At 39.4% G+C, this 24,456-nt stretch overlaps 1 protein-coding gene across 3 annotated transcripts in view; it reads right to left on the reverse strand.

Moving 5' to 3' along the window:
- PDGFC (platelet derived growth factor C) overlaps positions 1 to 23,884 on the reverse strand; it is a 126,054-nt gene extending 102,170 nt beyond the window's left edge. For 2 of the 3 annotated variants that reach the window (XM_072334752.1, XM_072334755.1), the window contains exon 1: positions 13,302 to 13,633. In XM_072334752.1, coding sequence (XP_072190853.1) covers positions 13,302 to 13,419 — 118 coding nt within the window. In that variant the 5' untranslated portion in view covers positions 13,420 to 13,633. Of the gene's footprint in view, positions 1 to 13,301; positions 13,634 to 23,758 lie in introns of those variants that run through there. The other variant, XM_072334754.1, reaches the window with a different exon arrangement.
- Between the last annotated feature and the right edge of the window lie 572 nt (positions 23,885 to 24,456).

Here is a 24,456-nt window from a genome sequence, read left to right on the forward strand (position 1 = left end):
AAGAAGCCTTGGTGAGAACCTTATTCTCCTCAGAACTATATCAGGAAATACTAAATTACTCTTTTTTCCTTAAGTGCCAGAAATAACAAGAAGACAAAACATGGTTACACTAAACCTACTTTTTCACCAAGGTACCATTGTTTGTTGTCTCTTACTGCCCCAAGTGGCAAAGTAAGCACGTGCCAAAGATGACCCACAATTTCCAGAGAGAGAAATGTTATTTTTCTGTTGTCATTCTTTTTTATTTTCTCCCCAGTATTTGGATCCTGGTTTTTAAAACTTATCATTTGCTCTAAACAATGAAAACCATTGGTATGAAGCTGTTTCTTTAAACCACTCTTAAAAGACAAGCAATTCAAAGGGCCACATCCAACATCAACAACAGAGGAAAAATGGAAATTGCTCATGTTGAGAATCTAACACAGATAAAAAGCCTAGGAATCTGCCTCTTTTTCTGTGCTTCATCAGACTTATAAACACATCACATGGAAGAAAGTCTCAGTATAACAGAAAAAGCCAGAAGTATTGCTTTCTCTCTACTTCCAGGATATGAACTCTTTGATTAACATCAAGTGAAAGAAAATGCCAAAGGATTGATTTCTTCCTCTAAGAAAAAAATCTCCACTCAAGTTGATCATTACAGGCTAATGACTACAATGCCCATGACTTGCCAACATAGAGCAGCCTCAGGAGACCATAGGAAGCTTGTGTATCAAAAGTTCAGCAAGCTCTACCTGTTCAAAGAGTAACAGTCACACAAACCCTACATCGTAAGGAACAGGGTCTCAAAAAGAGTTCTCAGCTTCCCATGCCATAGAAAAACAAGCTAAGCCAGTATTTTGTACTCTACATGAAAACTAGATTGTAGTCTTTGCTGTTTTCAACTTCGTGTCCTAATAGTGAAGTTTCCCAACTCTCCTTTTCAGTACCTTTAAATGATACACTAATCAGGTAATAGGTCTAATAGACCTGCAAAATAAAAGTTATTCATGCACAACATTATGAAAAAAAATATTCAACCACATTTGGTAATCATCATTTGGCCTCCTACTTGTAACAAAAGGGATAGATTAGATAGATAGATAAAAAGACAGGCTCTAACACAGTGTGGCCCACTGTAGTTTTTCTTCTCTCCAATAGATAGCTTTCAACACAAATTTCTTTTCCAAATCTGTCTGTCTCAGTTTTCAGCATATACTGCTTCTCTGTGCTATAATGCATCCAACAATGCTCAGCTATCCTGTGAACTACAGAAGAGACTGCTTCTCCCTTAGCACAGACAGAGGATTTTTACACTTCTAATCAAACTACTTTTTAACTCCTTACCAACTGCACAATTTCATATCTGTCTACAAATATTTTATCACTCCGAAAGTAAATGGGATAAAAGCCCATCCATACAGCTTAGAAGAGGCACTGAGAGTACTAGAAAAGAAAATAATGTTCGAAACGTTTGATTAGCTTTTACCCTACAAATACTATTTTCCATAAATAAGCTTTATTGCATTTCAACTATTGCTGGAATTTATTTATTTATTTTCACATAAGAAAGCAGTTCACATCCTGTAAATGACTTTTTATAGCTAGACAGGAACAACCACCATAGCAAACATGAATACAATTGCTGAGATTATTTAATTTCATGTTTTATGAATGTAATCAGACGTCTGAAAAAGAAGTCACCTTGCTAGATGTTTCCTTTTTCCAGGCTTTGATTAATGACAGTGGCTTGATCCTGCAGATGTGCAACATATAAATTTTCTCCTAGTAATGAGAACTAATTTCTTCTCAAGTTCAGGACAGTTTCTTATAGACAGAGGAAGCTTCTTGGGTGCGTTAATGAAAAACTCCTCATTATATTTTTGTATCTTTGACACCTATCCAAATTACTGTCATTAGACAAATATCTGGGAGTAGAGGGAATCAATACTCTGTTGGTAAGTATTCATAGTTAAGTAAGCAGAAAGTACAATAAACTTCTAGTGAATAGGATAGAGTGCACTATATTAAACTACACTGTCAGTGATACCTTCATATTAATGATTTGACTAAAATGGGTATGAAAGAAAATTAAATGCAATCATAAATATTAATTACTTAACAGAATCTTTGTAAGGTGAACTTTAAAGCAATTAATATTCTGAAAGCAAAGACGGAAAGGAGATAATGTAACTGAAAAATCAGTGAGACTAAACTGTGGCTAAAATCTTACGCCAAAGTCTTGTTTTATTTGACACTGTACTGCCAACATAAGGCTGTTATACACATACACACACAAAGGTGCTCTGACTTGTAAGACCATCCATTTAAAGGACAACAACAAAAGGTGTTGTCTTCTGAGATCCTATAGAGATGCAGGGGTACAGGATTCAGAAATAAATAGCTACTCTATTCTATGTTCAGTAGCAACACCTGTGCAGATGCAAATTCCAAAACAAGATGACATGAACCAGATGCAGCACACAGATGAGACAGTATATCTTTGTATCTCTGCGGATCATACTGGCCATATCCAAACTACAAATTGGGTATGAATTCACATATTCAACAGCCTCTACTGCCTGGAATTAAATAGATGTAAGAACAGCTGACATGTAGAATCATAGAATCACTCAGGTTGGAAAAGATCATTGAGTCCAACCATGATCCAACCACACTACCCTAACAACTCTCCCCTAAATCAAGTCCCTGAGCACCACATCCAAATGGTTTTTTTAAACACATCTGGGGATGGTGACTCAACCACTTCCCCAGGAAGCCTATTCCAGTGCTTAACAACCCTTTCTGTAAAGAAGTGTTTCCCAATATCCAACCTAAAGAATCCTTTCTTCCTTAATATTGGAAAATGAGAGTGAAATAGAGACACTATTCGTCATGTTACCTACCATTACTTGATCTTCACCTACACATACATACAAGCCTACTATTTGGCCCATAAACAACTTCAGTGATTGTTTTGAGGATCTGTTTAACATATTAAACCACTTTTAATACAGTCTAAATAGATTCAGATCCAATATTTTCACTGCTTGCCTAAGTCAACCAAAGCCAAGAAATGGTTGCTTTTTAAAACTATGAAGAATATATTTTCTTCTGAAATTCAAATGCTGAACATAAAGATTAATAAATACTTCCTGAAAGTGAAAAAAAAGCTGAACAAGTCTATTTAACCCAAGAATATTGCCTCAATAAAAAGAACAAAAACAAACAAACACTAAGCACCCACACACATAAAAATGTCAGAACAAACCACATACAAGTGCATATAACTATAAATTCAAGTAATTAAAGGCCATCCATTAAGCAACTGCTGCTAGGAATGAATGCTTTGCTGTTGTCATTTTCCTTAAGAAAACTAAACATCTATTCTATGGTGAAACATTTTAAGCAGTTTCTAATGATACAGAAACAGTAACAAGATAAGGGATTTTCTATGTTTAAAATACCAAGCAAGAGAAGTCAGCTTTATGCATGGGCATTATTGCAGCCCTGACCCAGTACTTTCAGTGGTAGCATTTTAGGCTCGAAGAGAAGCTAGAGATCCTGTAAAGCTATCAGTCAGTATTAGGTATACCACAGCCACAGCATCGGTTTCTTTTCTCTAATGCAAAGAACTCAAACCAGGTCAAATTTTGGCAATATATTTACATAAAAAGTAGTTACACTGCAGAAACACATCATAACTCTTTCTCTTGGTATCATTACACAGCGCTGTCAAGCTCAATTAGTGGGACAAATCAGTTCTATGATTCTTACTGATAAAGCAAGTGCAAGGTTTAAAAATGTGTCTATATTTCTGCTTCACAACAATACAAAATCATCTTTCCAGCTACAAGCAGTAAAAGAATTTTGCAAAGCAGACAGATACTGAAGTAAGAGAGCTTTCTCTTCTTTTATACTCCAGGGTGCCAAAGTGTGCCACGCGTGAGGTACTAGGCAAGACTGCAAGTAAACAGAGTGCCTTCTTTCCAGAAGAAAATGAACTTAAAACTTCTGTGCCAGCCATGGTTAAATTCATTTCCATGCTGCTTCTTGCAGATACTGAAAATCACTTATAAAGTAGCAATCTCCAGTTATTAAATACATAAACAAACAAAATTAAATAAAAGTGGCCATTGCCAACATCTCATAACACTCATCATGTGGTCAGCAGATCAAGGGAGGTGATCCTGTCCCTCTACTCTGCACTGGTGAGATCTCACCTGGAGCCTTTGTCCAGATGTGGGTCTCCTAATAACAACCTCAGAAGAAATAACTACAAGGCTGAACCAACACTTAAGGCAAATACTTTGTGAATTTCTACATCAGCACATACCACAGGAAAAACAGGGACTGATTAACAGTGGATTTTACAGAAATTAGAGTTGCAGATTCTAAGCTGAATATAGATGCACCATGCTCCCAGGGGTCAGGCATTTCTGTGCATATTGATTTTATGCATAAACTGTTTGCAAGGCTGATGTACATTAAAAAAAAAACAAAAAAAAAAAAACCACCATCACATTTGTGAAGGGAGTAGAGGGTGAGAACAACACAATCAAAAGAGCTGAAAATAAATTTACTGGAAGTTATTTTGTATTTTAAGAGTACGTGTATTCTTATAAAACACACATTAGTGGATTCATACAAAACAGCCAAAGGCTACTAGCTATCAAGCCTTCTAAATATGGACAGATTATATTATCTGGTAACAGATATGACTGATTTTATACTTGGGGAGAAACTTCACAAATGGTTGGCCAGAGGGATGAAAAGGAGACATTTCTTCTATTAGATGGTTTTTAAAATATATGTGGAACTCTACAGAGGTTGGAATGATGAAAGTATCCAGTAAAGAGAAGAATCAGGAAGATAGCCAGTCAGGGAGTCAGTGGACTTTCCCATAACTATCAAACATGGAATGAAAACAAAAGTTAGAATGGCAACATATGATGCTGAAAACTACCTTCTTCCTTTTTCCCCTCCCAAGGGAAATATCTGAAGGAGACAGAAGGAATATGTTCACTTACCACAGAGACTGAAAGGCTATTTTTGTGGATGAGACTTACACTAGAAAAAAAAAGAGTACAACTATTGCTGTAAGTTATTAAAGACCAGGCAGTAAAATGCTGATGAAAAAAATCATGATTTTTTTTTTTTTTAATTATTTGCTTGCAATCTTGCTGCAAAACAAAGGAAAGAGAACACCCAGCAAGAATCCTGAATAATTTTAAAAAGTAGCCTTTAGGTAAGGTCAGATACAACAGTTTATCTCCTTGTCTAGAAATCAGGTTTATTTTGATGTCACTGCTTGTTAGCTCTCAGTTACAAGGCATTACTTCACTTTCAGGTCTACCATAATAATGAGCAAGAGACATATTTACAGGTATGAATCTCCTGGCATAACATCAGACACCCTACGTAGTAAGACACTTGAAGCCTTGAGATATATTTTTGAGAGACAGTCTATTGTAATGTTTCTGAAATACAAAGTGCCAATAACATAAACACGAGTGTTTTACAATCTACATTGCACAATGAAACATTCATCTGATTTACCTTGTAAAGAACTATATAAATACAAATTTTCCAAGGAAGTTATTTTTACAGCCACATTATTTTGGACTGTACATATACATAAGTAGCCTCACACATGTACAATTAATTGCAACCAATGCCAAACTTTTGCAAGGTTGCTTTCATTCCAAAATTACTTTCACATTTTAGCCCATAAAGAGTTGTGAGGGGTAGCTGAAGTTACTTTGGCAATAGCAGAGCAGAGCAGCCACTTCTCATGACAAAGAAGGCTGACGCCAATGTTTCTTCACCAAATTTGACAAAGTTCTTCCTATGTAAATTTACACTTAAAATGAAGTATATATATAATTACAGATAACATTATGAGGAGAAAAAAAAACAAAAACAAAACCAAAAAAAACTACTTATCTTCTTTTGCATTCCACTATCTGAAAGAATAATGAAATGAGTCATAAAGGTCTTCAGTTGATGTGCTACAGGTATGACTTCCACTTGCTTAAATTTGGTCCAACATAAGTTTCCGTAACAGACTTTTAACTTGGATCAAAGTTGCTGCTGTTCCGTACAAACCTATTTATATGAATAGAGCACACAGCCAAAACGGTTGCTTTGTAATTAGTTCAGGCATGTTGAAATCCAGAAGGGAAACTGTTTTAATTTATTTTCCCCTGGAACACTACAAAGTTCCAGTACAGCTTTACAGTGTAACCACGCGTATCAAGAAAGAAGAGCCTTCATTTACCTAGAAAAATTGATCAAATTATACTATCGAATTGTTCTATTTCTCTGCTCCACTCTGAATGCACTGAAACATTTGAAAATGCTGTTCCTGAGACTTTGTCATCTACAGTGACACATTTTGACAGAAAAAGAAAGTCTTGTTGAGGGCAAAATTCAGTCAAGATGACTGTAAAACTTAATCCACACCTTCAAATTTGGACTGAATATCCATCACTTAAACATCTTGTAAATGACCCAATTTGTTTACACGACCCTGTAGATTTTTATGACTTTTCCATAAAGAAGTTATTGCATCCATTCCTTTTATTTTGTTTGAGTACATTTGAATAAGCCCCAGAACCACAAGCAAGTGGAACAGACGCTCTGCAGATGGAAGTGGCCTCATATAATTCACCACTACCTGTAGAAGAGTCAAAACAACACTTTCAATTTGGAATTACCTTCACACACAGCAGAAGAATTTCCTGTACCATATGTCTTCTTAAAATGTTTAACATTGTATAATATGAGTTCTGGTTTCCCGTCCATCAGAGGAAGAACACAAAGCCACTTGGACTTGTACTTCCCATTGCCTTCAATGAACGTGAAGGCACTCAGATGGTTACATAGTGAGGTACACAACAGAGAACAAATAATAATGATAGTAATAATAAATAATCCAAACTTATCAGTTGTTCTACATGCTACCATGCCCTGGTTCATCCAACAAAGCTCCACAAATAGGGGTTTAATAAAAGACTGGACAACTGCTTTTTCTGGGAAAGACCATAGCCAAAGATTCAAACCAGCAATATTATTCATTATTTCACAAAGTAGAAGCTCTTCCAGTAAAGTCATTTCCCCTACTTAATGTGCTTTAACCAAACTATACTTAAAAAGCAGCCGAGAGATTAAAAGGACTAGACTGATCTGGGTGGTATGGTAAAAGTGTCTCCAACTACTATTTATTTATTTTTTTTTTACTCTTCAAATATAACATTACCTGTTATTTTACACCTGGACTTCTTTAACAGAAATCCAGGGCTTTGCTGATAAGTGCCAAACCAAATAATTGTTTAAAGATGTAAAAGAGCAAAAACTACAAAAGTGGCACTACACATTTGCCTTTCACTGCCTGGGCCTAGTCTGATGCAAGTGCTGAAAGCCCTTCCTCACTTTCCCTCAGCTAATCCAAAGTACTGTAGGCAAATTACAGTAATAGCTACTCAACTAAAGGTACTGATTACCTACAAAATGGAGCATTACAGGAACTCAAACCAATAAGGCTGTATGCCCAACAGGAAGATTTGCAGCATGCACTCCAGGGAGCACAGCCTGATGCCCAGTTCCTACTTAGCCCACACTCAGCCCTATTTGGCCACGCATTGTGATGTGTGTGAAGTACTAACGATGCCTCAAAGTGGAGCTATGTCCGGAAACTAACACAATAATCAACTTAAACAAATTTGAGAAGTAATTTCAGTCTTTTGGGCTGTGGAGGAAAAACTGAACACAGAGATGTTTCTTTGACTTAAAAGAATCTCCTTAAAACACCTGTATTAATGACTGTATCTTGAATGAGTTTACTGTTAAAAAGCAGGTAAGGCCAATAAATAATTTATGAGGATTAATCCTCTAAGATGTGTTGCCGCTTTAACAAAAAACAAGGTGTTACTGTTTACTACTCCCTTCCAACTCTACTCACCAGTAACCAAGTAACACTTGAACACTTTCCTATTCCATGAGCAAAGCTCTTCCTGCTTGTAATAGACATAAGTGGATAATTCATATCCTCATATCCCAGCTCCAAATACTTGCATATGAAAATGTTCAGCCTGGAAAAGAGATTCTCTGTAGAGACCTGAGAGCAGCTTTTCAGTTATCTAAAGGAAGGCTATGTGAAGAAAGGGAACAGATTCCTTAGCAGGGTTTGTTGTTGTTGACAAAGGGAAACAGTTTCAAACTAAAAGTGAGGAGATTTAGATTGGATATAAGGAAAAGGGCTTTTTTAAGGGTAGTGAAGCAATAGAACAGGTCACCCAGAGAGGTGGTGACTGCTCCATCCCTGCAGACATCCAGCATCAGGCTGTGTGGGGCTCTGAGCAACTTAATCTAGCTGTGGGTGTCCCTATTCACTGAAGGGGGGTTGGACTAGATGGCCTTTAAAGTCCCTTACAACTCAAAAGATTCTATGATTCTATGACTAGAGAACAAGTGGAAGACAACATGCCAATGCTGTGAGAAAAAGAAATAATCTTCTCACATTGCATTTTATTGCAGTGTTGAAGAACTTCTCTAATTTGTCATGATCACAAGTCAGAAGAGGATGTGGTGTACTTCTTCACTTCCCAGGAAAAGAGATTTAAGTGTTTCAAAACAAGTGTTGAATTAAACAGAAATATATTAATCTTAGGACAAATTGCATCACTATCATGTTTCCTTTTAGATGACACATTCATATTTTGTTCTTCCTTTTCTTCTCAACACAAATGAAATTTCTGCCACCCAGCAGTAGTCAGATTGTACCAGCAGTTGTTAATTCAGCTAGACTCAGCAGAAGCAGCATTGCTTCCTACTGCTTTGAAGTAGGCTCTTTTGTCAGAGATAATCTTGCAGTCAAATTTCTGCACTTAATAAACGCACTGACATTCTCACCTCCAATAATTGGATGAGCTTCATCGCTCAGACATCAACATACTCCTTCGAAAGTGGCAAGCCCAAGTTAAAAGATCTTCACCACAAACTTCATATTGTGATTCTCTCCCTACCCACGGATTAGCTGCAAGCTCCTTTAAAGATCCACAAACAGGGAAATCCTCTAGATGATTATGATGGGACACATAAGGCCAGGCACTACCTAAGCAGAAGACAGAAGCCATTTCTGTCCTTTTGACACTTAGCTGAATTCCACCTGCACCCACTAAGTTTAAGATTAAAAAAAACTCTTGAACTCCAGTTTGTCATCTAAACAAAAAGAAAAATGACACAACCCTCCCCTTTTCAAAAGAGTTAAGATATACATTATGAAGTGATCCATGATCAGATCTTTAAAAATAAGGGTTTCTATTCAAAAGCATAACAAAGAAACTACTTAAAGAAAATGAAGAGCTATCAAAAGATTGGCACATTACCTATGTTGCAGGAATGACTGGAGTCTAATGAAGACTATGGTTTTCTAGAATTTGCTTCAGCAATTTTATTCATCACTGCTCATTGATCCTTCCTTCTCCTCCATTCAGCACTGGTGAGGCCAAATCTGCAGTACTATGTACTGGGGGTGCCAGAATTGGACAAGAAAGACCTGGGCATACTGAAGAGCATCCAGTGGAAGGCCACCAAGATGATAGCGGGCTTAGAGTACCCGTTCTCTGAGGAGAGGCTGAGAAAATTGGGGATGCTCAGCCTGGAGAAGAAAGGGCTCTGGGATCGCATCCACGTGTACAGATACCCAAAATAAGATGCAACAACAACAGAAACAGGTTCCTTTCAGCACAAACTGCAAAATATTGTATTTAAACATTAGGAAGCACATCTGCACACAGGCTGCTCAAAGAGGCTGTGGAGTCACTTACTTGGAGAACTCTGAAAACCACCCAGGCATGGGCCTGGGCAGCTGCTCTGGGTGGCCCCTGTTGCAGCTGAGGCTGGGCCTGATGGACCTGGTGGGCTCTTCCAACCTCAGCCCTCCTGGGATTCTCAATTCTGAAGGCAGAAAAACTAGTATTTCTAACTAATTGGTACTGGTGAACTGCTACCTGACCTCAGGTCCTCAGCCTTCTGAAATCATTCACTACTGCTTTCTAAATGTACATATCACATTAGCCATACAGTTCACTGCTTACAGCACCTGATTTTACATTATATAATGGTGTCTTTACAGAAAATTTCTTATAGAAATTGTAACATCTGACTTCTGCAGCTTAGTAAAATTACCATAAACACTATATTTAGAACACCATAGAACAGCCAAGAAAGAATAATTTAGTTTCTCCTACCACCTCATGTTGCAATTAAATCCAATCTAAACTAACAGTATCACATAAGCAAATACACTCAGGCCACTAAAGTTAAGTCATTCTCATTAAATACTCCACCAAAAGCTCCCTCAGACAGTGCTGGAACTACAAAAACAAGCTGCAGATAGCATTATAGAAAAAGAATACAGAAAACCATAAGGAGAAGTACACAGTACAATAACAGAAAGAAGAAATAAGTAAACCGTCCAAGTAATCAAATTCAGTATGCAAGAGATTGAGTTTTGTTCCCCCAAAGGAAACAGAGATGCCCTTCTTTTGACTCCTAGTTACAGTATGGAAAAATGGTAAGAAATGCATCAGACAGTCATAAGAGAACTGACAAAGCCATCTATGTCTGAAGATCCATTCAAGCATAATCTATTTTTCAGCTTAACAATGTACTGTTGAAATGAAATCTATGTAAATAAACAGGAGCCATCACTACACACACCACTTACTACTACTTCCATCTCCAGAAAAATGGTTGTATAAATGTCTTTGATCCTTCAGATGAGTATTTACTCAGTTGAGTTGCAAATAAAAACACTGAAGACACGATTCCCTCTTTCCCAACCCCCAAAGAAAATCACAAACTCCTTTAATGTTAAGCAGAGTTAACAATAAATAAATAAATAAAATCTTTTCTTAAGGAAAACTTGATTGTCACAGAGGTCCAACAAAAAATGAGGTAGTTGTAAGTCATTTCAAATGAAGCTATACCAGCCTTGCAAGGCCCATCACATTGAACTCCTAGAAGGTAATAGCCAAAGGTTGTGTTCTAAGAATACCTAATTTCCAAATACAAAGAAATACTTTCCCTAGGAAAATACCACCTAAAATGGCATGCTACACAAATAGGAGTACTTAAGTATTCTTTCATTCCACAAATAAACCCAATTGAGTCGAACTGCAATTTCAACATTAATGGTCATTTAGCTACCAAAAAAAACAAAACAAAACAAAACAAAAAAAAAAAAAAACAAAAAAAAAAAAAAAAAAAAAAAACACAAAACACCTCCACTTATTGAAAAGAATGTCCATAAGCAACTGCTTACCTTCTGTAACATAGTAGTCCCACTGATTTAATAACTGGTCATAGACCTATTTAGTATCACCTTGAGCCAGCAACTGTATCATCCACAAGTAGAGTCGAGAAACACTGTAATCCACGCTGCATCAGAACTACTTGGCCACGCAGCAGTTTTACAAGTAGAGGACAGTTTTTTATCTGTAGACTGTGTGAGTGGAAAAGCTGCCTCTCTGCTGACCAACGATTATTTGGCACACGAACAGCAATATCTCATTCTCCAACTCCAGGCAGCTTTAACCTGCCTCTAGCTAAAAGCTATACAATCTTTAGGTTGCAGTAGAGTGTAAAAATTGCTCTAATTAAACCAAGTAAGAACTGGTTTGACCAGTGTTGCTGATCCCCCAAATAATTAAAATCAGGGAACAAAAATCAGGAGTTAGTACTTGGCTGCACTTAAACTTGTACTCATTTTTGAGAAAAGTTTTGTAATTGAACAACTAGAGAGTAGCTTTCAAGTAAACAAGAACCTGGATTGTTTTTAGTGTACACTACCAGAGAATACAGTTCCACTGCACTTAAGTCTCCTGGATTCGTATTTACTATAAGAGGCACTGACTGTACCTCACAGCATGCCAAATCGCACTGCAAACCAGTTGAAGCCTGACCCAAGGCAGCTGCACTTCGGCTGCATGTGAAAAGAATCCAGCTTATGCTGTCACGTATACTTATGCACACTTGCACAAGTTCTGTTTGCACTACCCACCTCTCACACCTCTTTGTTGGATCCCTTCCACTGTGCTGTGCCCTGCATTACCAAGCACTCCTATGGAAGACAGACCCCACAGCAGGTTTTGGGCTAACAAAGTTGAAGCAGAACAATGGCATCTGGGCATCCTGCTGCAGTCACTCAGATTGAACAGACCACAGCATACAAGTACCAGATTTTAGTCTGTTAATGCCAAGCTCCTTTTCTCACAAAGTGGTGCCCTAAATTCCCCAGATGTCAGGTAAGCCAGGAAGGGGCAGAGGGAGCAATTTCTCCTCTCACACAGAGCAGATAATTTCCTGTACTGTGCACAGAGTCTGATTGGTTTCCTGTCAGAGCAGTGGGTCCTGGGGTCTTTTGATCACTTTCCTCCAGCCCTCCACAACTGCTCTGATTAGAGGTTGATCCCCACACTGTGCTTTGATCAGCAGTGCTGGCAGCCCACAGGTGCCATACATCATCACATTAGCAGGCCACAGCAGTGTGCATCTCTCATGCTGTGCTCGCCAGCACTTTATGGATCCTGCCAGCGCACAGAATGCTTGCTGAGCCCCTCATCTTTTCTTTCTATTAGAGAGATAACGTAAATTCTTTTATCAGGGGAGTCCCAAGTTCAAAGCTAACAAAACTACATTAGTCTTAAAACTGCATTTTTGCCCTATTTCATTACAGCATGCAGGAGTTTGAGAGCTCCCAGCTTCTCCTTTTGTGCTGCTCTGTGCCCAGGCATAGAGTTCGTTCCAGCTGACATGCAAAGGACTTTCTTTCCCCCCCCCCTTTTTCCCTCCTTACGTTAAGCACCACGGTTTCTGTAAGCACATGCTAATGGCCCAAACTTCAGAAACCGTGCACCAAGCGTGGTTTCATGCAGTACACAACGCATCAGCTTGCAAAATACTCTTTCAAATGACTTCGCAACAGCAGATCAAGAGGAAAGGCGCTTAGAAATCTGAATAATGTAAATCATATGGAGTTCAGAGGCTAAGCAAATTACACACCCCGGAGCCGCCCTCGCTGAATGAAAGGAGCCTTTCTCCAGCCCCGCGCAGCCCCGGCCCAGGGGGACTCCCGTCTGAGAGTTCTCCAAACACTTCAGGTACACATGAAAGTTGGAAGTAATTCCCGTTTCCTCCGCGGGATCAGCCCTCTTCCAGCCCTCCCTGCACACCCCTCACCCACGCACGGCCCCGGCTCTCCCCGGCCCCTCGGCGGCCCCCCTGTGCGGGGGGCTCCGCGCCCGCCCCGCCGTTACCGTTCTGCTCTTTAGCGCCGGGGAAGGAGAACTTGCTGCTGAGGTCGGACTCCGCGGCGGCCCCATGCCTCCGGCCGGCCAGGGCGGATGTCAGCAGGAGCAGCCCGAGGAGGAGCATTGGGCCGGCGGGGCGAGGGGCTGCGGCGGAGCAGGAGCTGGCGGAGCGGCACCGAGGCCCGGGCGTCTCTCAGCGCCGCCAGGGGAGCAGGCAGCACTGAGCCTGCTCTGGCAGCGGAGAATTGCAGGGTAGTTTCCACATAATCCCATCCAAAACTTTTTCCTAGAGCCCTTGTCTGCGTCTTCAGCTTTTGTTTTTCTTGGGCTTATTTTTTTTTTTTTCTTTAAAAATGAACAGCAAAAAAGAAAAAAAAGAAAAAAGGAAAAAAAAAAAAAAAAAAAAAAAAAAAGGATCAAAGCAGGATCTGGACCCAGACCAGCTTCTGGAGGACTAAACAATCCGGGCCGTGCCGGGCTGGGGCCGGGACTGTTGCTGCAGGCGCGAGGCCGTCGGGGGCGGGGGGGCGGCCGGTGCCGCGGAGCAGCGCGCACCTGTCAGCCGGCCGGCCGGCCACCCGCGGCGGGGCGGGACGGCCGCGCACCGCTCCGCACCGACGCCTTCCGCCAGCCGGGGCTCTCGGAGCGCCCCTCCAGGGCAAGCAGCCGGCAGAGGCGAGCGGCGCGGCCCCGGGAGTCTCCGCCGGGCGCCCGTCCTCTCGCCGGAGCCACTCAGCGGCCCCTCCGCGACTCTTTCCCAAAGCGCCTTTCCCAAGAGCCCTCTCCCTAAACTCCTCCCTTCTGTCTCCCCCCGCTTTAAACTCGCCCGCATCCTCCTCGCTTCCTACCTTCGCCCGCCCCCGGCCCACAGCCGGGGCAGCCCGTTACGGCGCAGGGGAAGGACGAGCCCCCGGTCGGCAGTGGGACTGCGGCGCCCCGCGGCGGTCCCTGCTGCTGCCCAGCTCTGCTGCCGGCACAACAGGTGCTGCGGTGGGGCTCGTGCTGGCGCTGAGCACGAGGAGCGGGGAGGCCTCGTGCCCAGAGAGCTCTTGAGCTCTGTCCTTGGGGTGAAGCGCCCCGCTGATTTACAGGCTCTGCTTCAACAGGTGGTTAGTACGCGTTTGGGTTGGTAGTAGGAGATTGTTGCTCTCTCCCTTGATACTGCAAATGAAGCGCCGAGGGAATGTTCTGGATGCAGATTGTTTTTCTTCTGTCTGAAGTTGTTGCTGGAGTGACCTTGAAACAAAGTGCTCAGCACGCACATCAACGGGCTGAGTTGCTGCTGTGCGGTGCTTCAGAGCTCTGTCCTATGCTGAAGCGCCGTGCTGTAGCTAGCTGTCTCTCTGTTAAGCAGACAAGATGGTGTTAGATCTGGGGGGCTTTCTTTTTGCTTTGGAAGTCAGAAGTGAATGTGGCGAGGAGTTCCCCCCACTGATTTATTAAGCACCTTTAAAAGTCTGCTTGAGCTGATGACCTTTCTGGTTTGTTTGGATGTGGTTTGAGCTACAGCTCCATGATGGGCGGGGTAACAACAAAGAGGCTCACTAGGTACTACTGGCAGGGCAAGAGGAGCCATGGGGAAGATGTATCTTTTCTTCTCTGCTTAGAAGTTTGAGCAGTGCTCTTTAATAGTAACTTCAGCCCCCATAGCTTTGAAGGAGTTTGGGGAGATCTGTATGGCTGTGGTACTGCTGTCCGTGAAAGGCACAGAAGAGAGAAACTGAGTCTGCACTCCTGGAGTCTTGAGTACACGCTATATAAATGCCTCATCCTTTGACCCAGCTCTTTCCATTGTATAACTGAGCTATTTCTTTGCCTCAGCCAAAGTAACCCTTGAGATAGTGATAAACATCCCCTCTGTTCCTAATAAGTGACATATTTCTAGTAGCAACTGAAAGCTGTCCAGCCAAGCTGGGCTGCGTCCTGAAAGGCAGACTTGGAGCATTCCATAAATAGCAACCCTTCCCTTACAGAGGGTGAAGAAAGTCACTGCATGGAGCAGACTGTGCAGTTATTTTTATTATTGCTGTCATTATAAATAGTTATTTTTTGGCTTCCATTGTTGTTATTTTAAATTTGAAAGAAAAATATGAAGTGCTGCTTTCCAGGTCCTGTAGTAGTACTTCTTGTAATCAAGTGGATGAAGTATTGCTTGGTGATTTAACCTTCATTGCCTGGTGGTTTCGTTTTATTTGTTTTTTGTATTTCAGAGGATTGAGAACAAGTTTCCTCTGAAAAATGTGGACCTGATGTCTCAGTCTGTACATGTGAACACAATGTTTTTCATAGCTTTGTAAGCTTTAGGCTGCATCAGACCAGCATTTCATCTGCCATCCTGGCTCTGGCATTTCAAATGAAAATGCAAGAACTCCCATGGTGGGTGAATATAGAATAACACTGAAAAGGAAGCTTTTTGTTTTAAACCTCCTGTAATTAAAGATCAGGGTATATGTTTGATCAATAAGACCCTACATCTTTTCCAAAATGTTTGTGTTGTTAATCCCATCCAAAATGCTGTGTGATGATCTTCATAAATGTCCAGTCTTTCCTGAAATTCACGCTGAGCATGCCATCAGCTACTTATGTTTATTGTAATTTTTTTCTACTTTCCAGTTTCACTGAATGTATCAATTATGTAAATGAGTAAATAGAAATGATTTCACTTCTCTGTTCATTTTCTGTGTTAAAGACTTATCTTTTCCCAGCTACACATGGGTTGTTCCATGTCAGCTCACAGGACATTGCATTACCAGTACCAAGTTTCACATAAGGCCACAGTGCCACTCTATCCAAAAGTTAAAGTAGCTCCAGCACCCTGTCTCTGCATTTCATTAGGAGTCATCATGCTTCCCTTTTGGTGCTTGCGTTCTTTTCTTCTTCTACAACAAATACTTTATACAAATCTTTCTATCCTTAACTTTTCTCCATGTTGAGAATTACACTTCAGTCTTTGACTTTTGTATCATGGCTGGTTATGATGCTGCACCTCATCTGACAGCCACTTAGCTTATACTATGGAGTCTTTTTTGATTGTGCATTGGGGACTTTAATTTTCAAAGGTTTTGTAATGCAGTCCATAGAACTGTATATTGTGTATTCTTTTAATTTAAATATTGCAACGGACAACTCTTCATTAATTTCCATCTTCAGATAGTTTGAGACACCGATTTTATTCTCTGTAGGATAGTTACAATGGTTTGCCAATATTTCGTATTGTTTATAATTTTTTTTTTATTTTTTTTTTCCAGTATCCTTGTTTGTAACTTTCCTAAGTGATTTTTCTTGTACTCAAAACTGTAATTATCTGGATCATCCTACAAGAATTTCTTTTGCACCAGGTTCAGGAATACTGCTGCTGAGACATAGACACCAGAGAAGACAATGGAAATTTAGCCTGTTAGGGCTCCAGAGACTGATTGTGATGGTGTGTAGACTTTCTATTCCTGAACCATAAAATTGTTGAAATGAAAAGTCTTTCTCTATTATTATTAACTTGAAGAATTCTAATTAAAATAAATGCTCATCACAATTTTCATAAACTACACTTACCTCTATAAAAATAATTCTCCACACCAGCGACAAAGTAACATCATCACAGAACTGACAAAGGCGCTGTGGCTTGTGTGTGCTCTGCTCCTTACCTCCGTACCATAGAATCCCAAGGATGGAAAGGACCTACAAGATCATCTAGTCCAATCATCCTCCTGTTGCTGTTGCTACCACAAATTGCAATACCATATTGCAACAACAACAAAAAAGTTGTCCAGTGACATGGATTGGAGGTGATGAGATGCTTAGATTTGCATACTCTGTTCTTTATGAGTTGAACTGATACAATGAAATCTTGACTGTTTTCAATGGACATTAAGTATCCCTAGCTAGTTCTGTAGGTGAATATTTCCTTTTCCTCTTCAGATAGACCTTCCCAATCATTCCCATCCCCCCACTGAGGTAAGCTAGGAGATGTTTTCTGAGGAAGAATAGGGCCATATTTTGCAGGAAACTGGGAAGGCTAAGACATTAACACATTTTTATGCATGATTTATGACCAAAGGAAAGTGCTTCAGGAGACGTGTAGCTTCACAAATGTAATTATTTCTATTCACAATTATAAATTCCTATCTCACAACAGTTAGAATTAAGCATTTACTCAACTATTTATGGGATTAGGATCCACTGTAAGGGAGAAGTTGATTCTCATTTCCTCACTGCTTGTTATATTTCCTATTATGACTGGCTAAAAAATGGAATTCATGCATAGTTACTTCTATATTCCTGTATATTCTGAATGTATTCGTATATTCTTTGGGCAATCATACCAAAGAGCAAGTATTTTGCAAAGCTTAGCATATAATTTAAAACTAACAAACATTTGCTCATCCAGACAAAAGACAGGTGTTTGCTTTTGTGCAAGCTTATCTTGATTTCTATGTAGTTGCATATGAAATGGTTTCTGGCTTAACAGGGTTGAGGTTTGAACAATTAATTGTAATTGTGTGAAGAACTTCTAAACTTCTAATAAAAGGTTATGTTTGTACAAAACTTCATATGGATGAGGAATAAGCATAAAAACTGAAATTGCAGTAGAAACACTAATAGTCTTTTAGAAAAGCAGTGGTTCCATATTCTGCCCTCATGATCACTGAAAAATGGACAGTAGACATTTGCACAAATGCATAGTTGTACAGAAAACAATTCCTGCATTAGAAAGCGCTCCTGTAGAAGTTAGTATTCTGCACTGGATTTTTATAGCCTGTATTGTTCTTTTCATATTAAGTATTTTTATGTATTTATTAGATGAATGTAGCCTGCTTAATCTATCCTTTCTGCCACAAACACAACTGGCTCTTTGTTTCTGTGCTTTGGAGTTAGCCATATACCAGATGGCTCACAGAGAGCTAGCTGTTCCTTCTCCATAAAGGGGAGCACTGCTCCTTGAGGAACGAAGCAGAACTGCAAGTAAGAATGTCATGTTATTTACAATTAGATAACTGATAACAACGAATAAATTACACCACGAAACCTGTACTCTCAAAAATTACTAAATCATTTCTAAATGTTGCACTCTCTTTCCTCCCTTTCAGTGTCTACTTTAATACTTTAGACTTACTGTCCATTCCTAATGAATTTGTAAACAAGTTGAAGTGCCATGATCCTGGTTAATACTCAAAAATACAATGAAGAAAAAGAATGAGTTCTGAAGAGGCTTCATTTATGTCAGTGTTATGCAGTAAGGCTGACCAGACACAATCAAGGAAGAATGAGCTCTGAAGACAGCTTGGTCACTTGGATCACAACTTCAAATACACCATACCTATATTGTAAATACTTAAAAATACACCTAAAGGTTAGCTATTTTAACATGGACCTCTAAGCAAGTCTATGTTGGTCTGCTCAACATTGCATAGCTTAATCAGTCATATATCAAATTGATTCTAACCTCAAAGTTATTATTGTGTGTGATTTTAGAGCAGTTCCATTTAGATTCCATATATTTTAATAAATTCATTCACACATATGGAGTCCAAGCCAAATGCAAATGTAACTTTGCTTTGTGCAGGCTGTGGAAGCTACAACCGGAGACAAGAAGGATGGAGGTCCACTAGAGGTCTCCCAAACTAAAAAAATGCTGCCTACTTCTGCCACCTGGTAGCTCATTTGGATGGATTTTAATGGGCTTCCAAAGTCATCAAGTGAAAAGTGTAATGCAGGTAAGTCACCTTTGCAGAACATCTTTGTAGGCTGTATTGAGGCCTGCATGGGTAGCAAAACTATTTTTCTCATGAGGCATGTGGGAGCGTGCTGAATACACATGTACTCTCTTAAAACATTCATTTTCTTCTCTTTTATGCTCTCAGAGTAGAGCACCACTATGATTTCTAGAGCCTACGCCTGATTCAGGTGCCTCTGTGTGTTCAAACAACACATGCTCTTACAAACATACCTGAGTATCTGTATGAAGGCTTGATCAGGTAGATGTGAATGTTTGCTTACTTATAACGATATGTCGGATGACTCGTCTTAGGTCAGAAGCCAGATGTGTTTTCTGGCTGCTTTTTAATCATACGCTGGTTATTATTGATCAATAATGTCTTATGGCCTATCAGCATGCATTCAACCCTTGTCATGAACACAACAAAAGATGGCATAAGATTTCTCTATGATGGCTCTACATAACTACTGAATTCTGAATAACTGTTGAATTTGGTCTTTCTTCCTGTCTCCATCTCAATAAGCAGTGCAAGATGGAGGTTTGCAATTAGAATACAAATTTTGGGTTGCATTTCCAAACATTCTTAACTCTTGCTATTAAAAAATAAAAAATAAAATAACATGTATCACAGTTATAAAGTAGGATAGTTGTATATAGATTCAGCAGAACTAAGGATACACTATCAAAATATGCATAGGTATAAGCAGGTTATTTCATACACCAGAGGAAAAAAAAACCAACAACGCTAATATCATTACAGTATTTTTTTCTAATCTTCATTCCAACTTATTTCTAAGCTATTTATATATGAATATCCTAGTGGCTTTAAAACTTCTCTTCGGAGAAATGATGCTCAGTGCTGGAGATTTTTATGAGACAGTGGTATAGTTTCATAATGTACTATGGTTAACAGTACAAACACGGACTATCAAATACGTACATTTAGATCAATCACATTAGCTATTTTACTGAAATATTTACATTCATAGAGCCTGGAGAATAAATAAAACAGTTCTTGATTTGCTTTGCTGTCACAGGTGTTTCCAGTATACTAATAGATACTATTGATGCTAAGAACTTTGTCACATGTGTATGTTTAGTTAAACTACTTACATTATTTGCCTGCCTGTAGCACTCCTTCTTTAATTTTTTGGTACACCCCTCTAGACAGAGTTGGAGTAATGATGAGAGAATTACATACTTTTGTTCAAATTCAGCAAAAGAAAATCGCATTGGCAGGAGTAGCCTTAGAAGAGCTTTTGTTTGTTTGTTTGTTTAAATTGAGGTTAGAACTTACTTGGGAAACAAAATCTACTCAAGAAGATGTCACAAGCAAGTTCATATATTAGAGAAGAATCATCAACCTAACAGAAACAGAAAAGCTACTGGGAACTGAACAGCTGACCTAACCACTCAGGAAAAATAAGGCACTAGAACAATATACTTGTAATAGATAGAGAGTATCTATCCCCTACTAAGCCTGACTTACCAACATTACACTTCATCTTATTTATCTTAGTCCTGTCTCTCCCCTCTTCTTTCAGTTTTTCACTTTTCCTCTCTTTTGACCTCCTCAATTAATTAGTTATCACATCTACTTCACTAATTGTTTAATTAAATAATTAAGTCTTGACCTCCCAGTCTTATCTCACCACACTTGATTTAAGTACTAACTTCCCTAGTCCCCATTCTTTCCTTCATATTGGAGGTCTTTCATAGAAAGTTCTCATACTGCAAAACTTCAATGAAATGGTAGTCAAAGGCAAGAAATATGTGTCGAAAATAGGATTTCATTTCAAATAAGAATAATGTAAATACACTCACTGTCTTGTTTGCCCCAGCAAATTCAACGTTTTCCCCAAACCTGTTATTTTAATCTCCAGTCTGTAAATTTCCTAACTGAAATAATCTCTTTGCCTCTCAGTAAGGCATATTCCCGGTTCCACACTGCCTGGAGTCAACTGGAGAGAATGTACACTATCATTTCAGCCAGACCTAGGTGTGGTGTCATCTACAGGAGCACACAGAAGTTTTAATCAGGCCATCTGGAACTTTCCCAGAGAAGAGATGGAAAGCTTCCAAGGAACTGATCTGTAAAAGATAAGTCTTTACTGATCACACGCAAACTGTAATGTTCCAGCTCTCCTAAATTAGATTTGTGCAAAAATAGCAGCTGGCACTTGTATGACAAAATAGTTAATATCACTATCTGAAACCTGGACTCAGTGGAAAGTGTTGAAGAAAAGGTTTAACATGGAGGGCATAGAAAATCATAGACACTGAATTTCTCATCAGTTGTCTCATTCACAGAAATATCTTAATTATTTTGGCAGAAGTAAGGTCCAAGTTGGAGCACGGAGGCTTTCATCCTATGCATTTTTCCAAATACATAAATATGAAAAGTCTTTTAAAAAATTGGGTCACCTTAGTAGATGGCAGCAATTCTAATATTTTGAGAATTTTTAAACACATACATTAACATGTTACAAAAGCAGGTATGAGGTTCTACAGGGATGTTTTTAATAAGAAAATGCCATTGCCAAGGGAACTCAATACTATCAGTTTTCTTCTACCCCTTCCTACATAAATGTATATAGAATTTTTGCAGATTACGAATTGATTAGAATGATACAAGATACTGTAGGGTATTAAAATTTTTACATAGATATTCAGGAGCTACCTTGTAGAAGATCACTAATTTAGTATTAATATTTTGAACCAAGCATTAATTTTTACATTTGGAAATTCAGATAGTGCTGCAGAAGACTTAAAATTTTAAGAACTGCCAGTTGGACAGGAGTATAAAGAACTTACCAACGACACATTATTCATACCAGTAAATTCTCATTGTTATTTCCTTGCCAATCCACTGAATGGAAAAATAGCACAAAGGAAAATGATTTTAAAGCTTTTTCCAGTAATTCTTCAAAGCTATACCACTATTAATCATTGGAGTTCACGTCATCTAGCTAAGAATGCACAATATTCCAAAGTGTTGCCAACATTTTTCTTTATTGATCATACACTGGCACCAAATCACAGTATCTTATTCCCACAGCGCCACAAAAAAATAAGAACTTCAGCCTCACTACCATCTGGATCACAGATCATCCCATAAAATGTGTTCAGGTTGACAGTAAGTCTTTGAAATACTTATTCCATATTATGTTTCTGATGATGTTGTATGCTGTGCCCTGTCACAATCCATTTTGAAAAGAATACCACTCGATTAGAGTTAAAATTTATAAGAAATACTATTTTGTTCTCAGAAAATAATCTGTCTCAAGTTAGGTATTTAGAGTGGGTTTATAAACATAAGCAGTGATATTGTCATTCCCTAGTGCTTTGTCAGCACGGTAGTTACTGTCAAAAGCCTACAATTTATGCAGGACCTGAAGCTGTCAGCATCGTTTTGGATGGCACTCAGCAACCCACAGGATTAGGCTGCAGTTTGTGAAGCACATCACTGGTTTTACATTACATTCTTGCTCAGAAAGAATGGTTTGCCTAAGTGGGAACAAGGGTGGACCCAAAGCCTTTAATCGGTACAAAATACAAACACTGTGAAAAGAATGTAATTCAAAAATATTAACCAGTTTTGAGATGGTTCTTGATCTACACAAAAGGTGCCAGCCTAAGCAGATTTTGCTAGGAATAGATTCCAAGGAATTCAACCTGATCCGATCTAATTTTTATCTCCTATGAAAAAAGACTCCAAGAGCTGGGATTGTTCAGCCTGGAGAAGAGGAAGCTCAAAGGGATCTCATCTATGTGTACAAATACCCAGATGGTGTAAAGAAGAGGAAGCCAGAGTCCTTTGAATGGTGTCCAATACCAGGACAAGAGGCAATGGGCACAGAGGTGCACGTAAGAGGTGCTGTCTGAACACCAGGCAGGACTTCTGTGTTGTGCAGGTGCTGGAGCCCTGGCACAGGCTGCCCAGAGAAGATGTGAAGTGCTCTCCTTGGAGATCTCCCAGAGCTACCCGGACATGGGTCTGGGCAGGTGCTCTGGGTGGCCCTCCTGCAGCCGGGGCTGGGCCTGATGCACCCAGCAGGTCCTGCCAGCCTCAACTATCCTGAAATTCTGTGATCAGCACACATGCAGTTTCCACCAACATTAAATTTACATCAGTAAGATATTAAAATCATCATAGGACTAAGAATTAATAGGCACGGAGTAAAGTGTTTCCTTATGCCACGAAGGATATATCTGAGTGTCAAATTGCTTTGTAATGTTTACGATCTGATAAATTTTTTTACTTCAGTTTCTACTAAAATAGGCCTCTAAGGGTTCATATCTTCTTTGTTAATCATTACTTTCAAGTTAAAATCTCAAGATAAGGATGTGAAATAATCTAATCCTGTGTTATGTGATAGGAAAAGGCCTATATCTAGGCCAATATCCTGTGTGAAATCACACCTTTATTTTTCAAGTAAGATCAAGTTTCTTGTATAAATGATAGCCTTTGAACTCTTCCCAAGTAGTTTCTCTAGTAGTCCTTCTGCATTACAGTTTTGCTTCACATTGTGCCTAAGAATGTAGCCACTTTCCGCTTAAACTTGTTAAATGCAGCTTGCCCTGACAAAAGGTACCTCATAACCAGAGACCTAACCTAAAGGTGCTGGTCCTTTAGGAAGTGACATCAGGGTGACCTTGTGGCATGTTGTCTGGAGGCTGCAGTGTCAGGAATGGTGCCACACAGGGTGATGACAAACACCAGCTCACAGATACGCCAGTCAGTAAATACCTGCAGGATGCGGGGCAGGGAACCTGTACCCTTGGGAGTCAACTGCTGACAGGATCTCCTTTGAAGATGAATTCATCCTTGTTAGTCTGAGAGGATGTGTAAAGGCAAATGATGTCGTCAATGTCTCTTCCTGGGGAAAAAAAAAAAAAAAAAAAAAAAAAAAAAAAAAAAGGAATGAAAACTGGTTGAAGTATCCTGATACTTATGAATTCTTTTTGTCCTGTGGGAATGCAAAAGAACAGGCTATTTACTTAAGCAATGCTGCAGTTCCCCTTAGCCATGCTCCAGGGTGGCATTTAAGTCAGTAAGGGCAACATTCTTTCCAGTGTGAATGCAGTCAGCAAGATCCTCTACATAAATAATTTATTCTATAAAGTCCCCGTATTAACATGTCACTGTCAAACCACTTTGTGCGGTAGGGTAAGATCATTGCCTTAAATATGGTAGCTTAGTTTGCAACTATTTTAAGCAGTCTTAAAGGACTTTAGAATTTTGGCTTCCATCATAGGCTCCTTGAAGGTCACTCTGAGTAATGGCTATAGTGGAAAATTTCTTCCCTGTGACCTATGGGACAATTTTAATCAAGGAGTTCGTGAAATCATTCTTACTTTAATGCAGGCCAGGCAAAGATTTATTTGTAAGTTTCGGGAAAATGACTTAGAGAAGTAATTCCCTGTTGGGAGAATCAGGACTCCCAT

Source organism: Excalfactoria chinensis, chromosome 4, assembly GCF_039878825.1.
Source record: "Excalfactoria chinensis isolate bCotChi1 chromosome 4, bCotChi1.hap2, whole genome shotgun sequence".
Lineage (NCBI taxonomy): Eukaryota > Metazoa > Chordata > Aves > Galliformes > Phasianidae > Excalfactoria > Excalfactoria chinensis.